Consider the following 17,584-nt stretch of genomic DNA (forward strand, 5'->3'; position numbering starts at 1 on the left):
ACCTAATTGAGGTGTATAAGCATCTCAGGGGGCACTACTGAGACGAGTGTCCTTACCTGGAGCTGGCGGACGCTCACCTCACAAGGGGTCACAGTGCGAGACAAAGACGTGACCTATCGCCCAAGCTGCTAGTGAGTCGATCAGTGAAGAGGATAAAAGTAAGTAAAAGTTATAAAGAACACAATAAAAGTTAATCTTCAATATTAATCCTTACATGAATAGACTACCCATTATATAATTATATGTATGCGTACAAACCAAAGGATCACTTAAGAATTTTAGAAATATGCCATTAGACATAATAGATTAACCATAGCAGAAATACATGAATTATATGGGAATAATTATCTAGTAAATACCTCAGCTTAATTATAGGGTGGTTCATCCCTCTATGGGGCCAAATGCAAGAGACCTCCTGTTGTGTACAATAATAATTAATATACAATAAATAAACCAAAAGAGAAATATTTAGGCCTATATATCGTAGTCTTTGCTGTATAGTCATTTTCTATCGTAGTTTAATCTTAAAATATAAAGTAAATCGTTTTCTGTGATAGGGTCGACTGGCCATTAGAGGAAGGGGGACTCACTGCTGCCTCCTGTAGACTCCTTGACCAGCGGGCCATAACAGTGAGTGGTGTTGTGGTGTGTTATGGTGTGTTGTGGTGTTATATGGTGTGTTGTAGTGCCTTATGGTGTGTTGTGGTGTGTTATGGTGTGTTGTGGTGTTATATGGTGTGTTGTAGTGCCTTATGGTGTGTTGTAGTGTGTTGTAGTGCCTTATGGTGTGTTGTAGTGCCTTATGGTGTGTTGTAGTGCCTTATGGTGTGTTGTAGTGCCTTATGGTGTGTTGTAGTGCCTTATGGTGTGTTGTAGTGCCTTATAGTGTGTTATGAGTGCCTTATGGTGTGTTGTAGTGCCTTATGGTGTGTTGTAGTGCCTATGGTGTGTTGTAGTGCTTGCTTATGGTGTGTTGTAGTGCCTTATGGTGTGTTGTAGTGCCTTATGGTGTGTTGTGGTACTTATATGGTGTGTTGCTTGAAGTGCCTTATGGTGTGTTGCTTAGTGCCTTATGGTGTGTTGTAGTGCCTTATAGTGTGTTGTGGTGTGTTGTAGTGCCTTATGGTGTGTTGTGGTGTGTTGTAGTGCCTTATGGTGTGTTGTAGTGCCTTATGGTGTGTTGTGGTGTGTTGTAGTGCCTTATGGTGTGTTGTGGTGTGTTGTAGTGCCTTATGGTGTTGCTTGAGTGCCTTATGGTGTGTTGTGGTGTGTTGTAGTGCCTTGTGGTGTGTTGTAGTGCCTTATGGTGTGTTGTAGTGCCTTATGGTGTGTTGTAGTGCCTTGTGGTGTGTTGTAGTGCCTTATGGTGTGTTGTAGTGCCTTATGGTGTGTTACTAGTTGTGTTGTGGTGTTATATGACGTTATGGTGTTATGTGGTGTTATGGTGTTGTGTATTGTGATTAATAGTCGTTTCTATCCTAGTAATTATTTCATATAACCACAGAATTACGGAAAGTTAGGTTAGGTTAGGTTTTTAAAGGGTAGGTTAGGTTTTTTAAGGGTAGGTTAGGTTTTTTAAGGGTAGGTTAGGTTTTTAAAGGTTAGGTTAGGTTTTTAAAGGTTAGGTTAGGTTTTTAAAGGTTAGGTTAGGTTTTCAATGGTTAGGTTAAGTTATTCGATTCTTTGGTTGCTGTAATCTGCATTTTTACCGATTTTTTTTAGTTAGGAATCAATTTTATTATTTAAGTTTCCAGGACAAGTTAATATTTTTCAAGTATTTTAATTGATAAAATTACCAAACAAACCTTACCTAACCTTGGTATTATTTTCTTTACACACCGTTCATTCCTACCACTAAACTATTATCATATTCTAATAAGACGTCTAATTATAACATCATTTTCATCTATTACATTACCGGCGGAAATGAATAATAACGGAGATAGGTCTTCCAGAATATTCTTCCATTAATCTTCCGCCATTATTGCCTGCCTCACCTCCCACACTACCTGTCTCCTTCATAAATCATCATGCATTCCCGTACACTTAACGCGGCCAATCAAAACGTTTTTCTTATTTTTTTGCAACCAATTAAAATGATTTTGAGTTTAATCCGCAGTATATTTGGCCCAATCAAATTCGAGTATTCTTTTAGGTCTCATTTCCAAATTTAAGTTTAGTTCTGACCATGGTAGTCTGCGATGGATGTCACTTAAAATATATGGAGCTGATTACGAGTTTCTAGAAAAAAATACGTAGAAACTGAATCATTTTTTTTGATCGCATGGTGTTCCTCAGTTAAGTGTACTAAGAGCAAGACTGAATGTAGATATCGTAAAGACCAACATATGTGACGGTGTGTAGGAATCCCAGAATGCGACGACGAACAAGAACCAGACCGATAAGGTAAGAGATAGGTGATTCCTTCATATGGTGAGAGTTAGGTTAGGTTAGGTCAGGTTAGGTCAGGTCAGGTTAGGTTAGGTTATTGTTTTTTTTTAGTGTTTTTTGGTGTATTTTTTATTCGCTTAGCCATTATTTTTTTTTTCGGAAAACTTTTCACCAATAAAAATGGATAAAAAAAACAGCCAATTTCCACCAGAAGTGAAGGTCATATTCGGTCTAAATAAATACACAAGAAAAATATATTTGTGACTTTCTAACAGAGCGAGAGGTGGCAGTACAAATTTACCCTAACCTTTAAAAACCTAACCTAACCTTTAAAAACCTAACCTAACCCTTAAAAATATCTAAATCACTGACCTTACTCTTGTTTTCGGTGTTCAGATGAGGTAGGAGGAGGTGAAGGATTATGAATTTTTAAAACTCAAGATAATAAAATTTCACAAAACTTTACTGTATTTTACCTTTTAATAGACAAAATAAAATCATAAAACTATTTTATTTTATATATTTATTTTTATTTAACTTTTTCAATTGTGGTTAAAGTCGATTAGATTATTATTTTAGTTCTTTTGTTAAGTAATTTACTATGTACTGTGATATTGTTAATTTATTGTTTATTGTGATGACCATTTAGAATTATTTAATTTATTATAATTTAGAATTAATTTATTTTTACTTATTTAGAATTATTGATATGTTGGTAATTATTATTATTTGGCCTCCAGTTATTATTGATATGTTGTAATGATCATGGTAATGGTGTAACGATGATGTAATTAATGCCCTCTGTGACCCCCAGATGCCGGTAGACAGAGCTAACGACCACTCTTGACCCAGCATGACCACCAGCCGTAGAGTGTGTGGTGACAGGGATGTTCCCCAGGTTCCTTACAAGTATTGTGTCCTGGCGGTCAGTAGCTGTTCTGGCAGTGGTGGCCAGTGTGTTACAGGTGAGGGCCTCTGTAGAGTTAGTGTGTTACAGGTGAGGGCCTCTGTAGAGTTAGTGTGTTACAGGTGAGGGCCTCTGTAGAGTTAGTGTGTTACAGGTGAGGGCCTCTTAGAGTTAGTGTGTTACAGGTGAGGGCCTGTAGAGTTAGTGTGTTACAGGAGGCCTCTGTAGAGTTAGTGTGTTGCAGGTGAGGGCCTCTGTAGAGTTAGTGTGTTGCAGGTGAGAGCCTCTGTAGAGTTAGTGTGTTGCAGGTGAGGGCCTCTGTAGAGTTAGTGTGTTACAGGTGAGGGCCTCTGTAGAGTTAGTGTGTTACAGGTGAGGGCCTCTGTAGAGTTAGTGTGTTACAGGTGAGGGCCTCTGTAGAGTTAGTGTGTTACAGGTGAGGGCCTCTGTAGAGTTAGTGTGTTACAGGTGAGGGCCTCTGTAGAGTTAGTGTGTTGCAGGTGAGGGCCTCTGTAGAGTTAGTGTGTTACAGGTGAGGGCCTCTGTAGAGTTAGTGTGTTGCAGGTGAGAGCCTCTAGAGTTAGTGTGTGTGAGGGCCTCTGTAGAGTTAGTGTGTTACAGGTGAGGGCCTCTGTAGAGTTAGTGTGTTACAGGTGAGGGCCTCTGTAGAGTTAGTGTGTTACAGGTGAGGGCCTCTGTAGAGCAGGATGGTTCATTGTGTGTTTGTATGGCACCATTAGCCACTCTAGTGAGATGTGTGGTGCTGGTAACAAAGACTCGGACGAATAATAAACGATTGTAGCGAACCCGACATTTGTTTATTAAAGTGACTCGAGTACTCTAGAGTCAAATGAAATTCCTGTCATATTTATTATAACATTTTTTTTTGGTGTTTGGTTATAGAAATACATTTATTATATATTTTTTTACATTTTAATATAAGAAAATATGAGGATGGTGTCAGTTTCTTAATGCAATAGATTCTAGCAAAGGTCAATACTGCATACCGTAGAGTATCAGATGGTTTATCGTTACAACTTTGGACGGTAACTAAGTCGCTGGAGAGACAACCTGAGGAGTTTGTTGACAAATTAACTCTGAGGTCGATTTATTTTGGGTAGAGACTCTTATGTGACCGCAGCTTAACACGTCGGGTAATAGTCCACTGGGGTTATCCCAGGAAGACCACACAGACTCCGGACACACACACACACACACAGACACACAGACACAGACACACAGACACACACACACACGGACATACACTACCCCCCTGTGTAAACACGTATACTTGTGCCATAGTTAACACGCGATAATTTCTCCTCGAAGGTTTAACTAACGACAATATTAAACCACCTAAACTGACTTGACTGATTGTTCTTTTTCAGGTGACCAACGTTGTGTTAACATGGCAGCTCAGACAGAGGCAATTGATCTCTATGGCTGGGGAGAAGAACACCGCCCTGGGCCCCAAGACTGGACTGAGGGGTCAACACCACCTGTTCCGCAGACGAGATTATCACCTCGGTCAAAAGGTACAGTAAGATGACCCTGTTAGGTTGGGTTAAGTTAGGGTAGTGTAGGGTAGTGTAGAGTAGGGTAGGTTAGTGTAGGGTAGGTTAGTTTAGGTTAGGTTAGGGTAGTGTAGAGTAGGGTAGGTTAAAACACTACCCTGCCCATATAAAACAACGATAACATCCCAGACATAACAAATCCTGTAAATAAAGTGATGTTAATTCCCTTAACCTCGGAACCTGAGACACGAATTGTCATGGAAATTTACGCTGAGCCTCGGAGATTTTTGCCGAAAAATCCTTAAAAAAACAAAAAAATCTCGGCTTATTAGTCCTGGTGTTATTAGTGTTATTAGTCCTGGTGTTATTAGTCCTGGTGTTATTACTGTTATTAGTCCCGGTGTTATTAGTGTTATTAGTCCTGGTGTTATTAGTCCTGTTGTTATTAGTGTTATTAGTGTAGGTTTATAACAGCTGGTGACTAAACTCTGCCATAGGGTAAAGCCTTGAATAATGTGGCCTCCCATACTGAGATGAATCATTAGTTACCATTAAAATACACCAATAATAATGAGATGTGTTCCCAAGTGTGACCTATTACCATCTTTTGTGTGACTTTTGACCATCTTTTACCCCTAAAACAATACAGGTACTCCCCAACTTACGACCGACTCGACTTACGTCCACCCGCACTTACGACCGCCTCAGTAATACAAAAATGCGGTCAAATTATATATTTTCGAGTCCCAACGTCAGTACACAAACAAAATTTTCATCTGTAGTTCATTTTAAAATATCTGACAAGTTTAAAAGTGAGAGTTTTGTGGAGCTGAGAAAAAAAAGAGACAACCATTTTAGATTTTCTATGTATTATTTAAGCATTTACGACTTACTACCTGGATGTCGGTCCCTAACCCCGTCGTAAGTCGGGGAGGAGCTGTACAATTAGTGAACAATACAAACTATATTCTTTAAATAATGTTTATCAATGGACCTTAGACAATATAAATGAATAATAATATGGCCACACAAGAGGAGATGGGACGCCATTGTTGATGTCAGTGTTTACAGCCGTGATGTTGGTTATCCTCCTGAAGATGAAGAAAATAAGACCCTGGTTGTAGCTTTTTTCGGACTCTGAGACGTTCTGGTCACTTGAAATACTTAAAAAAATATAAAATATGGGTAAAGATTAATCAAAAAATGGGAAGATTAATCAAAAAAACACTATTAAATGAACAACACTTACTGAATATTGTACAGTGGTGTAATGATAGTTGCTATAGGCCTACTGAGAACTGAGACACTGTAAACAGATTAGGACTGATCTGGTGTTGCCACATTCATTTATTGATTCATTATTATATTCTCATATGATTGGTCTCTTATGGTTCATTAATATAACATCTACAGTAACAGAGAAAAATACAACATTATGTAAGGTGTAATGACTTGAAAATACAAGGATCAGCTGTATACAAGGTTGTTTACTGAGATGCGTTGGCTTGGAGGAGGAAGCCATGGTACCATCCCCTTCCCCTCTGCCAGCTGCTCCCAGAGGCCACCATTACCCCTCCGTCCCACTAAACTACAGACCGATCTCCCTCCTTGAAGTACCTGGAAAAATGCTAGAAAAATTCATCAATAACCATATGAGAAACAACCAACAGAGTCAATTGCAGAGAATTCGGGTTCAGGAAAGGGAAGTCCACCACAACAGTGATAGCCCTGGCATGTGAAAACATAGCCAGAGCCACGGCGAGTGGTAGACAGTGTAATCTAACTCTCCGGGATGTAGCGAAGGCATTTGACAAAGTCTGGCACGACGGTCTAAGATAAAAGATCCTCCAACATTGAAAAGCAGAAATGCCAGACTGAGGGAAGGACAACACACAGGAGAGACCTTCCCACTCATGAGCGGAGTCCCTCAGGGCAGCGTCCTCTCCCCCACCCTATATATTATCTACACTAGAATAGGCAATGAAGATAATATGTATGCAGACGACATCACTCAAATAACAACACATCAAGGAAAATCGTGAGCGTTACAGGTCGACAACATCAGGCGGGAATTAGAAGGGGTAAATAATTACGAAAAACAATGGAAAATCTAAACCAGTCTCCCGAAATTCACAGTGATACCCTTATGCAGAAGGAAAACCCATCCATTAGTAACCAATAATGCCCAGATAAAATACAAATTCAGAGGCACCCTCCTGGGCCTGCATATATCCACGACAGGTTACTCCCATCATGTCCACACCAGGAAGGAAAAGGCAAGAAGAGAGCTGAGAAAACTATACTGCTTTAATGCACTTCCTGAGAAAATAAAACTCCACCTGGTGACATCATTTATTAACTTACCCAGCAGTACCTCTTGTGAGCACCACTCAAATGTTAAATTTACAGGTGGTCCAAAATGAAGCCCTAAGATTTGTCACAGGTGAAAGATATACCTTCACCAGAACCACAGCCGAGATACATTGAGACCTGAGAATAAAACCCATCAACCAGCAGCTGCACACCCTGGCCAGCAGAGTCTGGCAAAAGATAGAACGATCAGAGCAAGAACTCCTTCAAAGACTCCCACCAGACAATGACAACAACCATACATGGTTCCCAAAAAGTTACCAAAAGGTCCATTACCACCCCCGATCAACATGGCCAGGCAATAGACAACCTCCCTAGACCAGCATCCACCAGTAGGGTCGGCGGAATATGAAATAAGGCATATATGGCACAGGGTAGGATGTCTAGTGCCTGTACCGACAGACAATAACTAACCCATGACACAACCCTAACACACTATTACCTTAGTCAGCCGCCCTCTCTTACCTCCTCTGAACTATAACTTCCTTCCCCACCTCTTATCTTCTTTCACCTTTCCTTTCTCTACAAAATAAAATAAAAAACTAAAAAATAAACCTTTGTCTGCCACATACAATATACTGTTATATTTGTTTATATCTTTATAGTACTGTACAGTTTATTAATAAAACAAATTGTGTTGTAACCGGTACATATAACACACTTTAAATAACAATCATCTCGGTCACAACCAGACTTACCTGTATGATTCTCAGCCCAGAGAGTTGGACAAAAATACTCTCTTTTTTCCATATAAATAAAAATAATATATATTTTTTTTAGTTAAATCAGATTTGTATAATACAGTAAACCATTGTTATTCCCAGGGGTTAGGTTAGCTTCAAAGGAATGGCTCTAATAGGCAAAACCACGAACAGCAACTTATACAACCTTAGTGCACTACTGTATACCAAACAACTGACCAGCCGTGGCAACACTCGTCCCTCTGTTAACTTATCTAATAATAAAACTAACTTCTACCTCTTACTATTCACTCCACCAGCACCGACACTAGGCAGTCTTTTAGGGACCATTTCACACAGACACATTAAACTTTTGAGAGTACAACACCAGACGCTGCGGTGGGCGACTCGCTGTGTTCCGGGAGAAGGCTCACAAGCCAGCCACCATAACCACTGCCTGTTTACTGCAAATCGTTGAAATCGCGGATCACCAACCCGCCGACGGGAGGATCTACTGTAGTAATTGGTACAGCTACTCCCCGTCTAACGACCTGGATTTGGGTCCCTGTCGTAAGTCGGGGAGGAGGAGCTGTATTTGTTTTATTTTTGACCCAATTATTCACATTTCATTCTTGTATACAATAATTGAGACCTTTTTTTATGTAGTATATTTGAAGCCATTATCTTAGTGTTTTACTGTAGATATAAATTCTCTCAAATATTGAATTTGTTTATAATAATGAAATTGAATCATATATATTTTAACTATAATGTTACTGAAAAGAATTTACCTAAAATAAAAGCAACTTGACCTTTTTGAAAATAATAAACATTGTTGTCAGAGATCCAGGAACCTACATTAAACAATATTATTAAAGAAACATTGACTATATCTTAGTTACAACTGTACGAACATAATTTAAAAATAAAACATACGATTTACATAACTAGGGAATAAATGCCTTTAAATAAAATAATTAATACATATTAGAGTATAGTTCAAACAGTATATATGAGAAGGTTAAAAAGATTACATTGATGTTTTCTCATTACCCAGACCAGTGGTGTCAGACTCTAAACCTTTCAAGGGCCAATTCTTACTATAGTTACCCTCATCACGGCCAACACAAGTGTTATATCACATATTTACAGGACTGAGGTTTACTGCTTCACACATTGCCTTACCCGGCCTACAAGGAATACCTCACTTGGGTTTGTCTGGTCTTAAGTATGTAAAATTCACTTAATAAACATGATTAACACTAATAATGAGAGAGCAAAAGGCATATACAGCTCCTCCCCGACTTACGACCACCCGCACTTACGACCCTCCTCGGTCGTACCAAAATTTTGTCAAATTACGTATTTTCGAGTCCCGACGTCATTACACAGAGAAAATTTTCGTTTGTAATTCACTTTAAAATGGCTGGCAAGCTTAAAAGTGAGAGTTTTGTGGAGCTGAGAAGCAAAAGAGACAACCATTTTAGATTTTCTATGTATTATTTAAGCATTTTCGACTTACCATCTAGATGTCGTTCCTTAACCCCGTCGTAAGTCGGGGAGGAATTGTATATGTATCATTTATAATCATTTTCCTACAGTAGTGTTATTACTAGCATTAACAATATAAATTAATTTATTGCCACAATGTTGTAAAAATCCATCAGAATTTACTGACTCATTCATATCAGCATTTTTTCCTTCATATTTATTTCTATCATAATTTAACGGGCTGATAAATGTCACCGCGGGCCACACCTGACCATCCCAAGGGCCACACCTGACCATCCCGTGGGCCACACCTGACCATCCCGCGGGCCACACCTGACCATCCCAAGGGCCACACCTGACCATCCCAAGGGCCTGACCATCCGTGGGCCACACCTGACCATCCCAGGGCCACACCTGACCATCCCCCACACTGACCATCCCAAAGGGCCACACCTGACCATCCCGCGGGCCACACCTGACCATCCCAAGGGCCACACCTGACCATCCCAAGGGCCATGAGTTTGACACCCCTGACCAAGACACTTTCTAATTATTTAAAGTCCACAAGTTGAAACAAACCTTATACACTATGTGGTGATGAACCAACACCACACCATCACACTATACACTATGTGGTGATGAACCAACACCACACCATCACACTATACACTATGTGGTGATGAACCAACACCACACCATCACACTATACACTATGTGGTGATGAACCAACACCACACCATCACACTATACACTATGTGGTGATGAACCAACACCACACATCTCCTCAACACTATATGGGTGTGTTCCAGTACAGTCATGTCTCAGTAGGTAGCAACAACTCCTGAACTACTCCTACAGTATGTGTTGTGTCTTTATTACTCTATACTGTATATTTGGATGATAACTACTGATGAACAATAACACAAATTACTGGCAAATATATTGTATACTGTATTTAAAAAAATGTACCTTATTTTATTTAAGATATAAATAATTTTTTTTATAATCCACGATTTTTTCTCTGATTATAATCAATTAAAATCACTTAATTAAAATCAATTTATTTTATTCAGCCCAGAGAGTTGTGTTTCATATACTTTTTATTGTTGATGTAATAATCTTTTAATAACCACACTTAAAGACCTTAGTAGTTGTTGAAATAATAACAACAACTAATATTCTTTAAACAGTTGATATAAGCTTATGGAGGTTGTACTGTATGTATGTTTTAATTAATGTTATATAATGTACAGTACAAAGTCACTGCTGATGGTAGACACAAATAGTGGGATGGGGTGCACAGGTCCGCCATATGTACGTACACACAGTGGAACATAACATAGTTTATCTACTGAGGAACACGAAGGTAACACTTATTACTGTTTATTAATGTAGAACACAGACAATGTTGTGGTAAATATGTGAGGTGATGGTGTTGTTCTCCTTCAGTAGTTGGTATTAGTCAGGTCTTCTCTGTAATATCCTCCTCAACATTCTCTTCATCAACTGAACACTTTCCTTAATTTTTTCTTCATTCTTACAGATAGTTTTCACTGTTGATTCCACCGTCACCGAACTCCATATAATATCCACAGATCTCTCACTTTTTTCATATCATTTTAACACATCAAGTTTCTCGACTAACCTTATACACTTTCTATCAGCTATTGGACCAGCACTACCATCACTTGCTCTCTTGCTCAGGTTGAATAGGGAGGCAAATATGATGTAAGGAACCTGAGGAAGTTTTTTCTCCTTTTACTGTTCAGATGCGTGAATTGGGTCCTAAATGAACTAGGGTCTTAGATATGAATCATCGTTAGTTGAACCGTCGTTATCGTAGACTTTCCACTGTTTGTATACTGTGTGTTGTGTGTCAGAGAATATTATAGCCTCAGTGTTATAGCTTTCACACAACCATCAAGCTATACTGACCACTGTATACTGTGTGTTGTGTGTCAGAGAATATTATAGCCTCAGTGTTACAGCTTTCAGACGACCATCAAGCTATACTGACCCGCATCGCCCACTGGAGTGTACTGGATGGCTCGGGGGAGTTCCGGGTGTCTACTGGGGTGGTGCGAGGTACAGAGGGCGGCCAGGGGGAGGAGCAGGAGGCGGCAACACAAGGTCTGACTCTAGTGACTCAGTGCTCCTTCACCAGGCTGCAGAGACTCCCTCCTCTCGCCTCACACTGGCAGGTCTGTGTACCACTTGTGTTGCTCGGATATACTTAAAGGTTATTAGTAGTGTATTCTTAAGTGTTTGTTATGTACTTAAAGGTTAGGGTATTAGTATTTCATGTAGATCCACAATGAAAACGTGGATAAGATAAATCTTGATAAAATCACACGGGGGGAAAGGGAAACAACGGAGCACCTTTATTCAAGACATCTTCAGAGGCAACTGGATTACATGGACAGAGAGAGGCTTAAATATACAGGGTGACCTTATTAAACATGAGGTCAGGTCATAATGATGTCATCCACTAATCCCCACACCAACACACACGTAGAGGAGGTAAGAGAAGGGGGGTGACGTGACTAGTCAGGTCAGGTCAAACATAAGGGACCCACAAAATAACTATCATACATCTAGATTAAAGGTTTTCAAAGCATTTTTAACCTTGGGCCACTGACAAATAAATTTATGTAACATATTATCAGTTTTGAAGTGACCATCACTAAGGTTTATTGATTTTAATTCCTTAATCAAACTAGCTTCAACCAGAAGTCTTTCTGTGACACTTGATGATTTAAATACTTTTAAGGTTTTTTCCCAAGCAATGGGATGATTATTATTCCTAACATGAACGAACAAGGCACTGCTTTCAGATGCTGTTCTGATATTGTACTTATGTTGTTTGATTCTGAGCTGCAGTGTTTTTCCTGTCTGTCCTACATAATGACCATTACATTTGCTACATGGAATACAATAAACACTTCCATTTACATTCAAACTTAGGCTATTTTTGATTAACATATTGGTAATGGTTGAGTCATACTTGAAAACAACATTGATATCTAGCAATTTAAGAGTCCGAACTAACGGGACAAATTCATTGCGATAAGGCAGTCAAAATATTCTTAAATGTAGGAATTTGCCGCCTGGTTTGAGTAGAATGAAAGGATTTTTTTAGCCCTTATAAAACAATGATCAACACACAGAAGGGTACCCAAGTTTTTGTGCAATGGAACGAATGATGAAGAATTGAAACACACGTTATGTATTTCAGGGCCTCATGTATACTGTATCATGGTGTGTATTTCAGGGCCTCATGTATACTATATTATGGTGTGTATTTCAGGGCCCCATGTATACTATATCATGTTATTTATTTCAGGGCCCAATGTATACTAAGTCACTTTATGTATTTCAGGGCCCCATTTCCATAGCAGTATTTGCCCTAAGTGGCGAGGTACAAGCAGTGGTCCAGACATTCCACCTACTGAGGAAATGCTACCCAGAGGTGAGGGCAAACGTCACATTCAGTCTAGTCTTCCCCCTCAATTCCCCCACGTCGCCACACCTCACCCCCACCACCGACGCGACCCCCTGCGATCGCATATTCTCCTCTGCACGTCAACCTAACTACGACTTCAAGGGCGTCCAGTATCCAAACAACTTACTCAGAAATGTCGCCCGTAAAGCCACAATCACTCGTCTGATGATGGTCGTGGATATTGACATGATCCCCGGGGAGGGTCTACACGACGCCTTCGTATCGTACGCGGGGAGACAAGGTTTGTTTGGGGAGAACTCTGGAGAGGAGAAGACAGTGTGGGTCGTCCCGGTGTATGAGATAAAGGAGGATGTGGCCGTACCGAAGACCAAAACGGATCTGTTGATGATGAAAGAAAACGGAGAAGCTCGGACGTTTTACCAAGAGCTGTGTTTTAAGTGTCAGGTATGTGGTCATGTGTTTTAAGTGTCAGGTATGTGGTCAAGTGTTTCAAGTGTCAGGTATGTGGTCATGTGTTTCAAGTGTCAGGTATGTGGTCAAGTGTCAGGTATGTGGTCATGTGTTTTAAGTGTCAGGTTTGTGGGCAAGTGTTTCAAGTGTCAGGTATGTGGTCATGTGTTTTAAGTGTCAGGTATGTGGTCAAGTGTCAGGTATGTGGTCATGTATAATAAATGGTGTTATTTTCGTTGTTTTCACCATGAACGAGACTCGGACGATACAACAAGCTGTAACTTAACGAGAAACAACAACAATTATTATTAATCTTGTGGGTCAATTAACCTGAGACACACCTGAGTTATTATACCAGGTGTTCTTGTAGTGATGATCATGAGACACACCTGAGTTATTATACCAGGTGTTCTTGTAGTGATGATCATACTGCAGGAGTGTACAGGACATATATCTGTTCATTACAGACTTATGCACTTGGTAAAACAACTGCCGTACAGGTCGGGTCCGATGATTTTCCAACCGAACAATCCCATTCTCTGGTGAGGGTCGTTAGGCCCCAAGACATTTCATACTTAATTTGGTAATGAACTATTTATTGACAATATTTAATTACTTTGTTATAACTGGATAATGTCAGTATAAGTTAAACTATTTGTTATACTAAATGTTCCACACACTGTCAACTACAGTAACCATACAAGTAGATTAGTTGTCATACAGGAATACTTTATATATTGGGCAGAATTATTGGATATAGTAACCGTATAAGATTATTTTGTAACCCAATTTTGAATCTGTATTTGTATTGCTGCTTCACTTTGGGCTAAGGCTCCATTATGTCATTCTCTCTCAGTCTGGGACAATATACCACAGTGTTATGAAACATGTGAACAGCTCCACAGTTCATGTAACATACACATTGTTTATGATCAGGAGATGTTGGTAACACTAATTACATGAATCACAACATTAGGCAGCTACAACACCGCTCACAGTGTGTGTTAAACGAGACGAAGAGTTCTGATCAAGTTTTAAATCGTGTGGTAGCAGTGACTCTGACTCCTCTCACACCACCGACACTTGTTTGGAGCAAGTGTGGCCGAACCCATGCACCCAGGGCCACCAATGGGAGGACTGCCTCAAGGGGCCTTTTGTAGCCTCAGTTTGTGTCACACAGGACCACAAGTCAGGCCACAGTGGTCTAGCCTGCCTCAAATACCTAGTGTATATCATCCTTATATTGTAATTAACTTCACTAAACTTTAACACATTACATATGATTATTTCTCAACATAAAGTTAGTATTTATGTTAAGATAATATATAAATCTTGTTAGTACTATAAACTAGAGCAGAAAATAAGACCGATCTCACTTGAAAATTTAGATATTGCAGACAAGTTAGAAATTTCTGTCAGTGAACCCAACCAAACCCAACCCAACCCAACCCAACCCAACCCAACCCAACCCAACCAACCTAACCCAACCTAACCCAACCCAACCTAACCCAACCCAACTTTCCACGAGAAACAAGACGAGATGACGAAATTCACCCCTACGCTTATACCCTCGACTTACGATTAACACGACTCCTTATTTCCAGCGCTACACGGATTACCCGGCGTGGGAGAAGAAATCTGAGGTGAAGGCAGGGAAGGTTGAGCCCCTGTACGAGGTCCTGTGGCAAGACCCGTGGGAACCTTTTTATATCGCCAGTACCAAAGTTCCTCTATATGATGAGAGATTCAGGCAGTATGGCTTTAACAGAATTAGTCAGGTGGGTTGTGTGTTATGTCTGGGTTGTGTAGTGTGTCTGGGTTATGTCTGTGTTGTGTAGTGTGTGTGTATTGTCTGTTAGATAGAAGTTTCACAGCTAACACATAATAATAATGGTTGCCCCTCGTGTAACAAGGATGGCCGGCCCAAGGGCCACCTGGTCGTGAATTTGTTTAAGGTGTAGAAGCTGTCACCAACACAACAACCATACCCTAAGTTAACGAGCTGCATGACCCAGTGTTTAAGGTGTAGAAGCTGTCACCAACACAACAACCACACACTAAGTTAACGAGCTGCATGACCCATTGTTTAAGGTGTAGAAGCTGTCACCAACACAACAACCACACCCAAAGTTAACGAGCTGCACGACCCAGTGTTTAAGGTGTAGAAGCTGTCACCAACACAACAACCACACCCTGAGTTAACAAGCTGCACGACCCAGTGTCAAGGAATAATCCGAGAAGACCGGACAACTCACCAACTGCACTGGCTAACCATCACCCCAGAACACGATCCACAAATCTACCATCACCCAGGTCCCCAATTACTGCTGGGTAGACAGAGGCAAATGGCGTAAAAAAAACTTGTCCATACTTACACCCTGCCCGGGAATCAAACCTGGGACCACTTGCTTGTGAGGAGTCCATTACTTATTGTGTTATGTGTTTGTTGTTATTGTTTCTGTTTGTTTTATGTTTGGTACATAACAAAGACATAATGAAAAGACTTCAATCTAAAACAAATTCATCTTTGAGTTTTTTATGATAAATATTTAAAATTTTCTAACATCCTCTCTGAAGTACTAATGCCTTGAGATCATTAATGCCTTGAGGTCATTAATGCCTTGAGATCATTAATGCCTTGAGTTCATTAATGCCTTGAGATCATTAATGCCTTGAGATCATTAACATTATGATAGTCCAGATATTTAACATTATATTATATAATAACAGATCTACTGACCTATTGTAAACACATATAGTTACTTAATTATGAACCAATCAGCTGTTAGTATAGACGAGGTGCGTTGAAATACCATAGTGAAGATGTCTGTACCTGACCCCACACACCCGGTAACATAAGAGGTTTACACATGACTGTCCTTCCAGGTGTGTGAGTTACATGTGGCCGGGTACAGGTTCCTGGTGCTGGACTCTGCCTTCGTCATCCATCGAGGCTTCAAAACCAACACAGGCTTCCACACCACCAAGGACGTCGAGCAGGAGAGGAACCGCATACTCTTCAGGCAGTTTAAGGGGGAACTGAAGGAGAGGTACCCGGAGTCCTCACGGAGATGTTACTAGGAGATGTTGTTAGTCTGGAGGCCAAGGGGGGGGGAAGGGAGAGGGGCCATGTCTTTGTCTGTTACTTGAGGATTTCATGTGGTTTTTGGCCGGTCTGGGGAGGGTTAAGGGAGATGTTTGGCCAGTCTGGGGAGGGTTAAGGGAGATGTTTGGCCAGTCAGGGGAGGGTTAAGGGAGATGTTTGGCCAGTCTGGGGAGGGTTAAGGGAGATGTTTGGCCAGTCAGGGGAGGGTTAAGGGAGATGTTTGGCCAGTCTGGGGAGGGTTAGGGGAGATGTTTGGCCAGTCAGGGGAGGGTTAAGGGAGATGTTTGGCCAGTCTGGGGAGGGTTAAGGGAGATGTTTGGCCAGTCTGGGGAGGGTTTAAATGTTTGGCCACGCCCACATACCATCTTCTACTCTGATTGGTTGAAGAAACATTTGGCCAGCCAGTCAAGAATCAGAAGAAATGATTGTCCATGCCCACATACCCTCTTCTACTCTGATTGGTTGAGCTTGGCCACGCCCATATACCCTCTTCTACTCTGATTGGTTGATCTCCCAGAAGACTTGGGCCTTAGGTTTCAACACCAATTCAAGCCCCAATTTTATAAACAGCTTCTGGATTTAGTTCTCAATTGCCTCTACACAATGACAGCCATTACAAGATTTACACATCAGAATTCAGTCAGGGAGTAAAATTTCTATATATTTAGACTTTAATATGGATTAAAAACCTCCCAAGGATTACACAGTGCTTAAATATAATCAGAATTAACCATAGATCAGACAGTGAAGATAAATAATGCATTGAGTTTGTCATATCGGTGTCAGCCATGTAAAGGTGATTGGTGGATCTATTTTTGGTAAATATTAAGTAATCTTAAGGTAAATTTTTTATAATAATAAACTCTTCATTATTATTCAAGCTCATGACAAGTTTATAAATGATATAGTTACTTAAATAACAAAGATAATTATAATAAGTAATTACCAACCTAACCACATCTACCACAAAATTACCATAACACATTTCAATAATACCTAAACCATAATTTCGAGTGTTTCATAAAGGAATTAATTCTCTTTACAATATGACCATTACAATATGACCTAAATTACAAACCAGACACTGTGTATTAGTCCTACCTGATGCAGTAATACCAAGTGTTCTCCCAGCACCAGTGGCTGTGTGGAGAGGGTATCACTGAAGTGGGTGTTTTGGTTTTCGACTAAACTGCATTTAATGGTGTTATTATT

At 40.2% G+C, this 17,584-nt stretch overlaps 1 protein-coding gene across 3 annotated transcripts; it reads left to right on the top strand.

Moving 5' to 3' along the window:
* Positions 1–564: 564 nt before the first annotated feature.
* On the top strand, positions 565–17,264 carry LOC121880381 (beta-1,4-glucuronyltransferase 1-like). 3 transcript variants are annotated; one of them, XM_042387538.1, is made up of 7 exons: positions 565–630; positions 3,206–3,356; positions 4,687–4,833; positions 11,342–11,554; positions 12,733–13,260; positions 14,871–15,044; positions 16,153–17,261. In XM_042387538.1, exons 2-7 carry the CDS (start codon positions 3,279–3,281, stop codon positions 16,345–16,347), a joined length of 1,335 nt encoding a protein of 444 aa, XP_042243472.1. In that variant the 5' UTR covers positions 565–630; positions 3,206–3,278; the 3' UTR covers positions 16,348–17,261. The 3 variants fall into 3 exon arrangements, with proteins under 3 accessions (XP_042243472.1, XP_042243473.1, XP_042243471.1); XM_042387539.1 differs by lacking the exon at positions 565–630 and adding an exon at positions 1,954–2,406 and having other exon boundaries at positions 12,733–12,822; positions 16,153–17,264; XM_042387537.1 differs by lacking the exon at positions 565–630 and adding an exon at positions 1,956–2,406 and having other exon boundaries at positions 16,153–17,260.
* The last annotated feature ends 320 nt before the right edge of the window (positions 17,265–17,584 follow it).

Source organism: Homarus americanus, unplaced genomic scaffold, assembly GCF_018991925.1.
Source record: "Homarus americanus isolate GMGI-L3 unplaced genomic scaffold, GMGI_Hamer_2.0 scaffold46653, whole genome shotgun sequence".
In the NCBI taxonomy this organism is placed as follows: Eukaryota; Metazoa; Arthropoda; class Malacostraca; order Decapoda; family Nephropidae; genus Homarus; species Homarus americanus.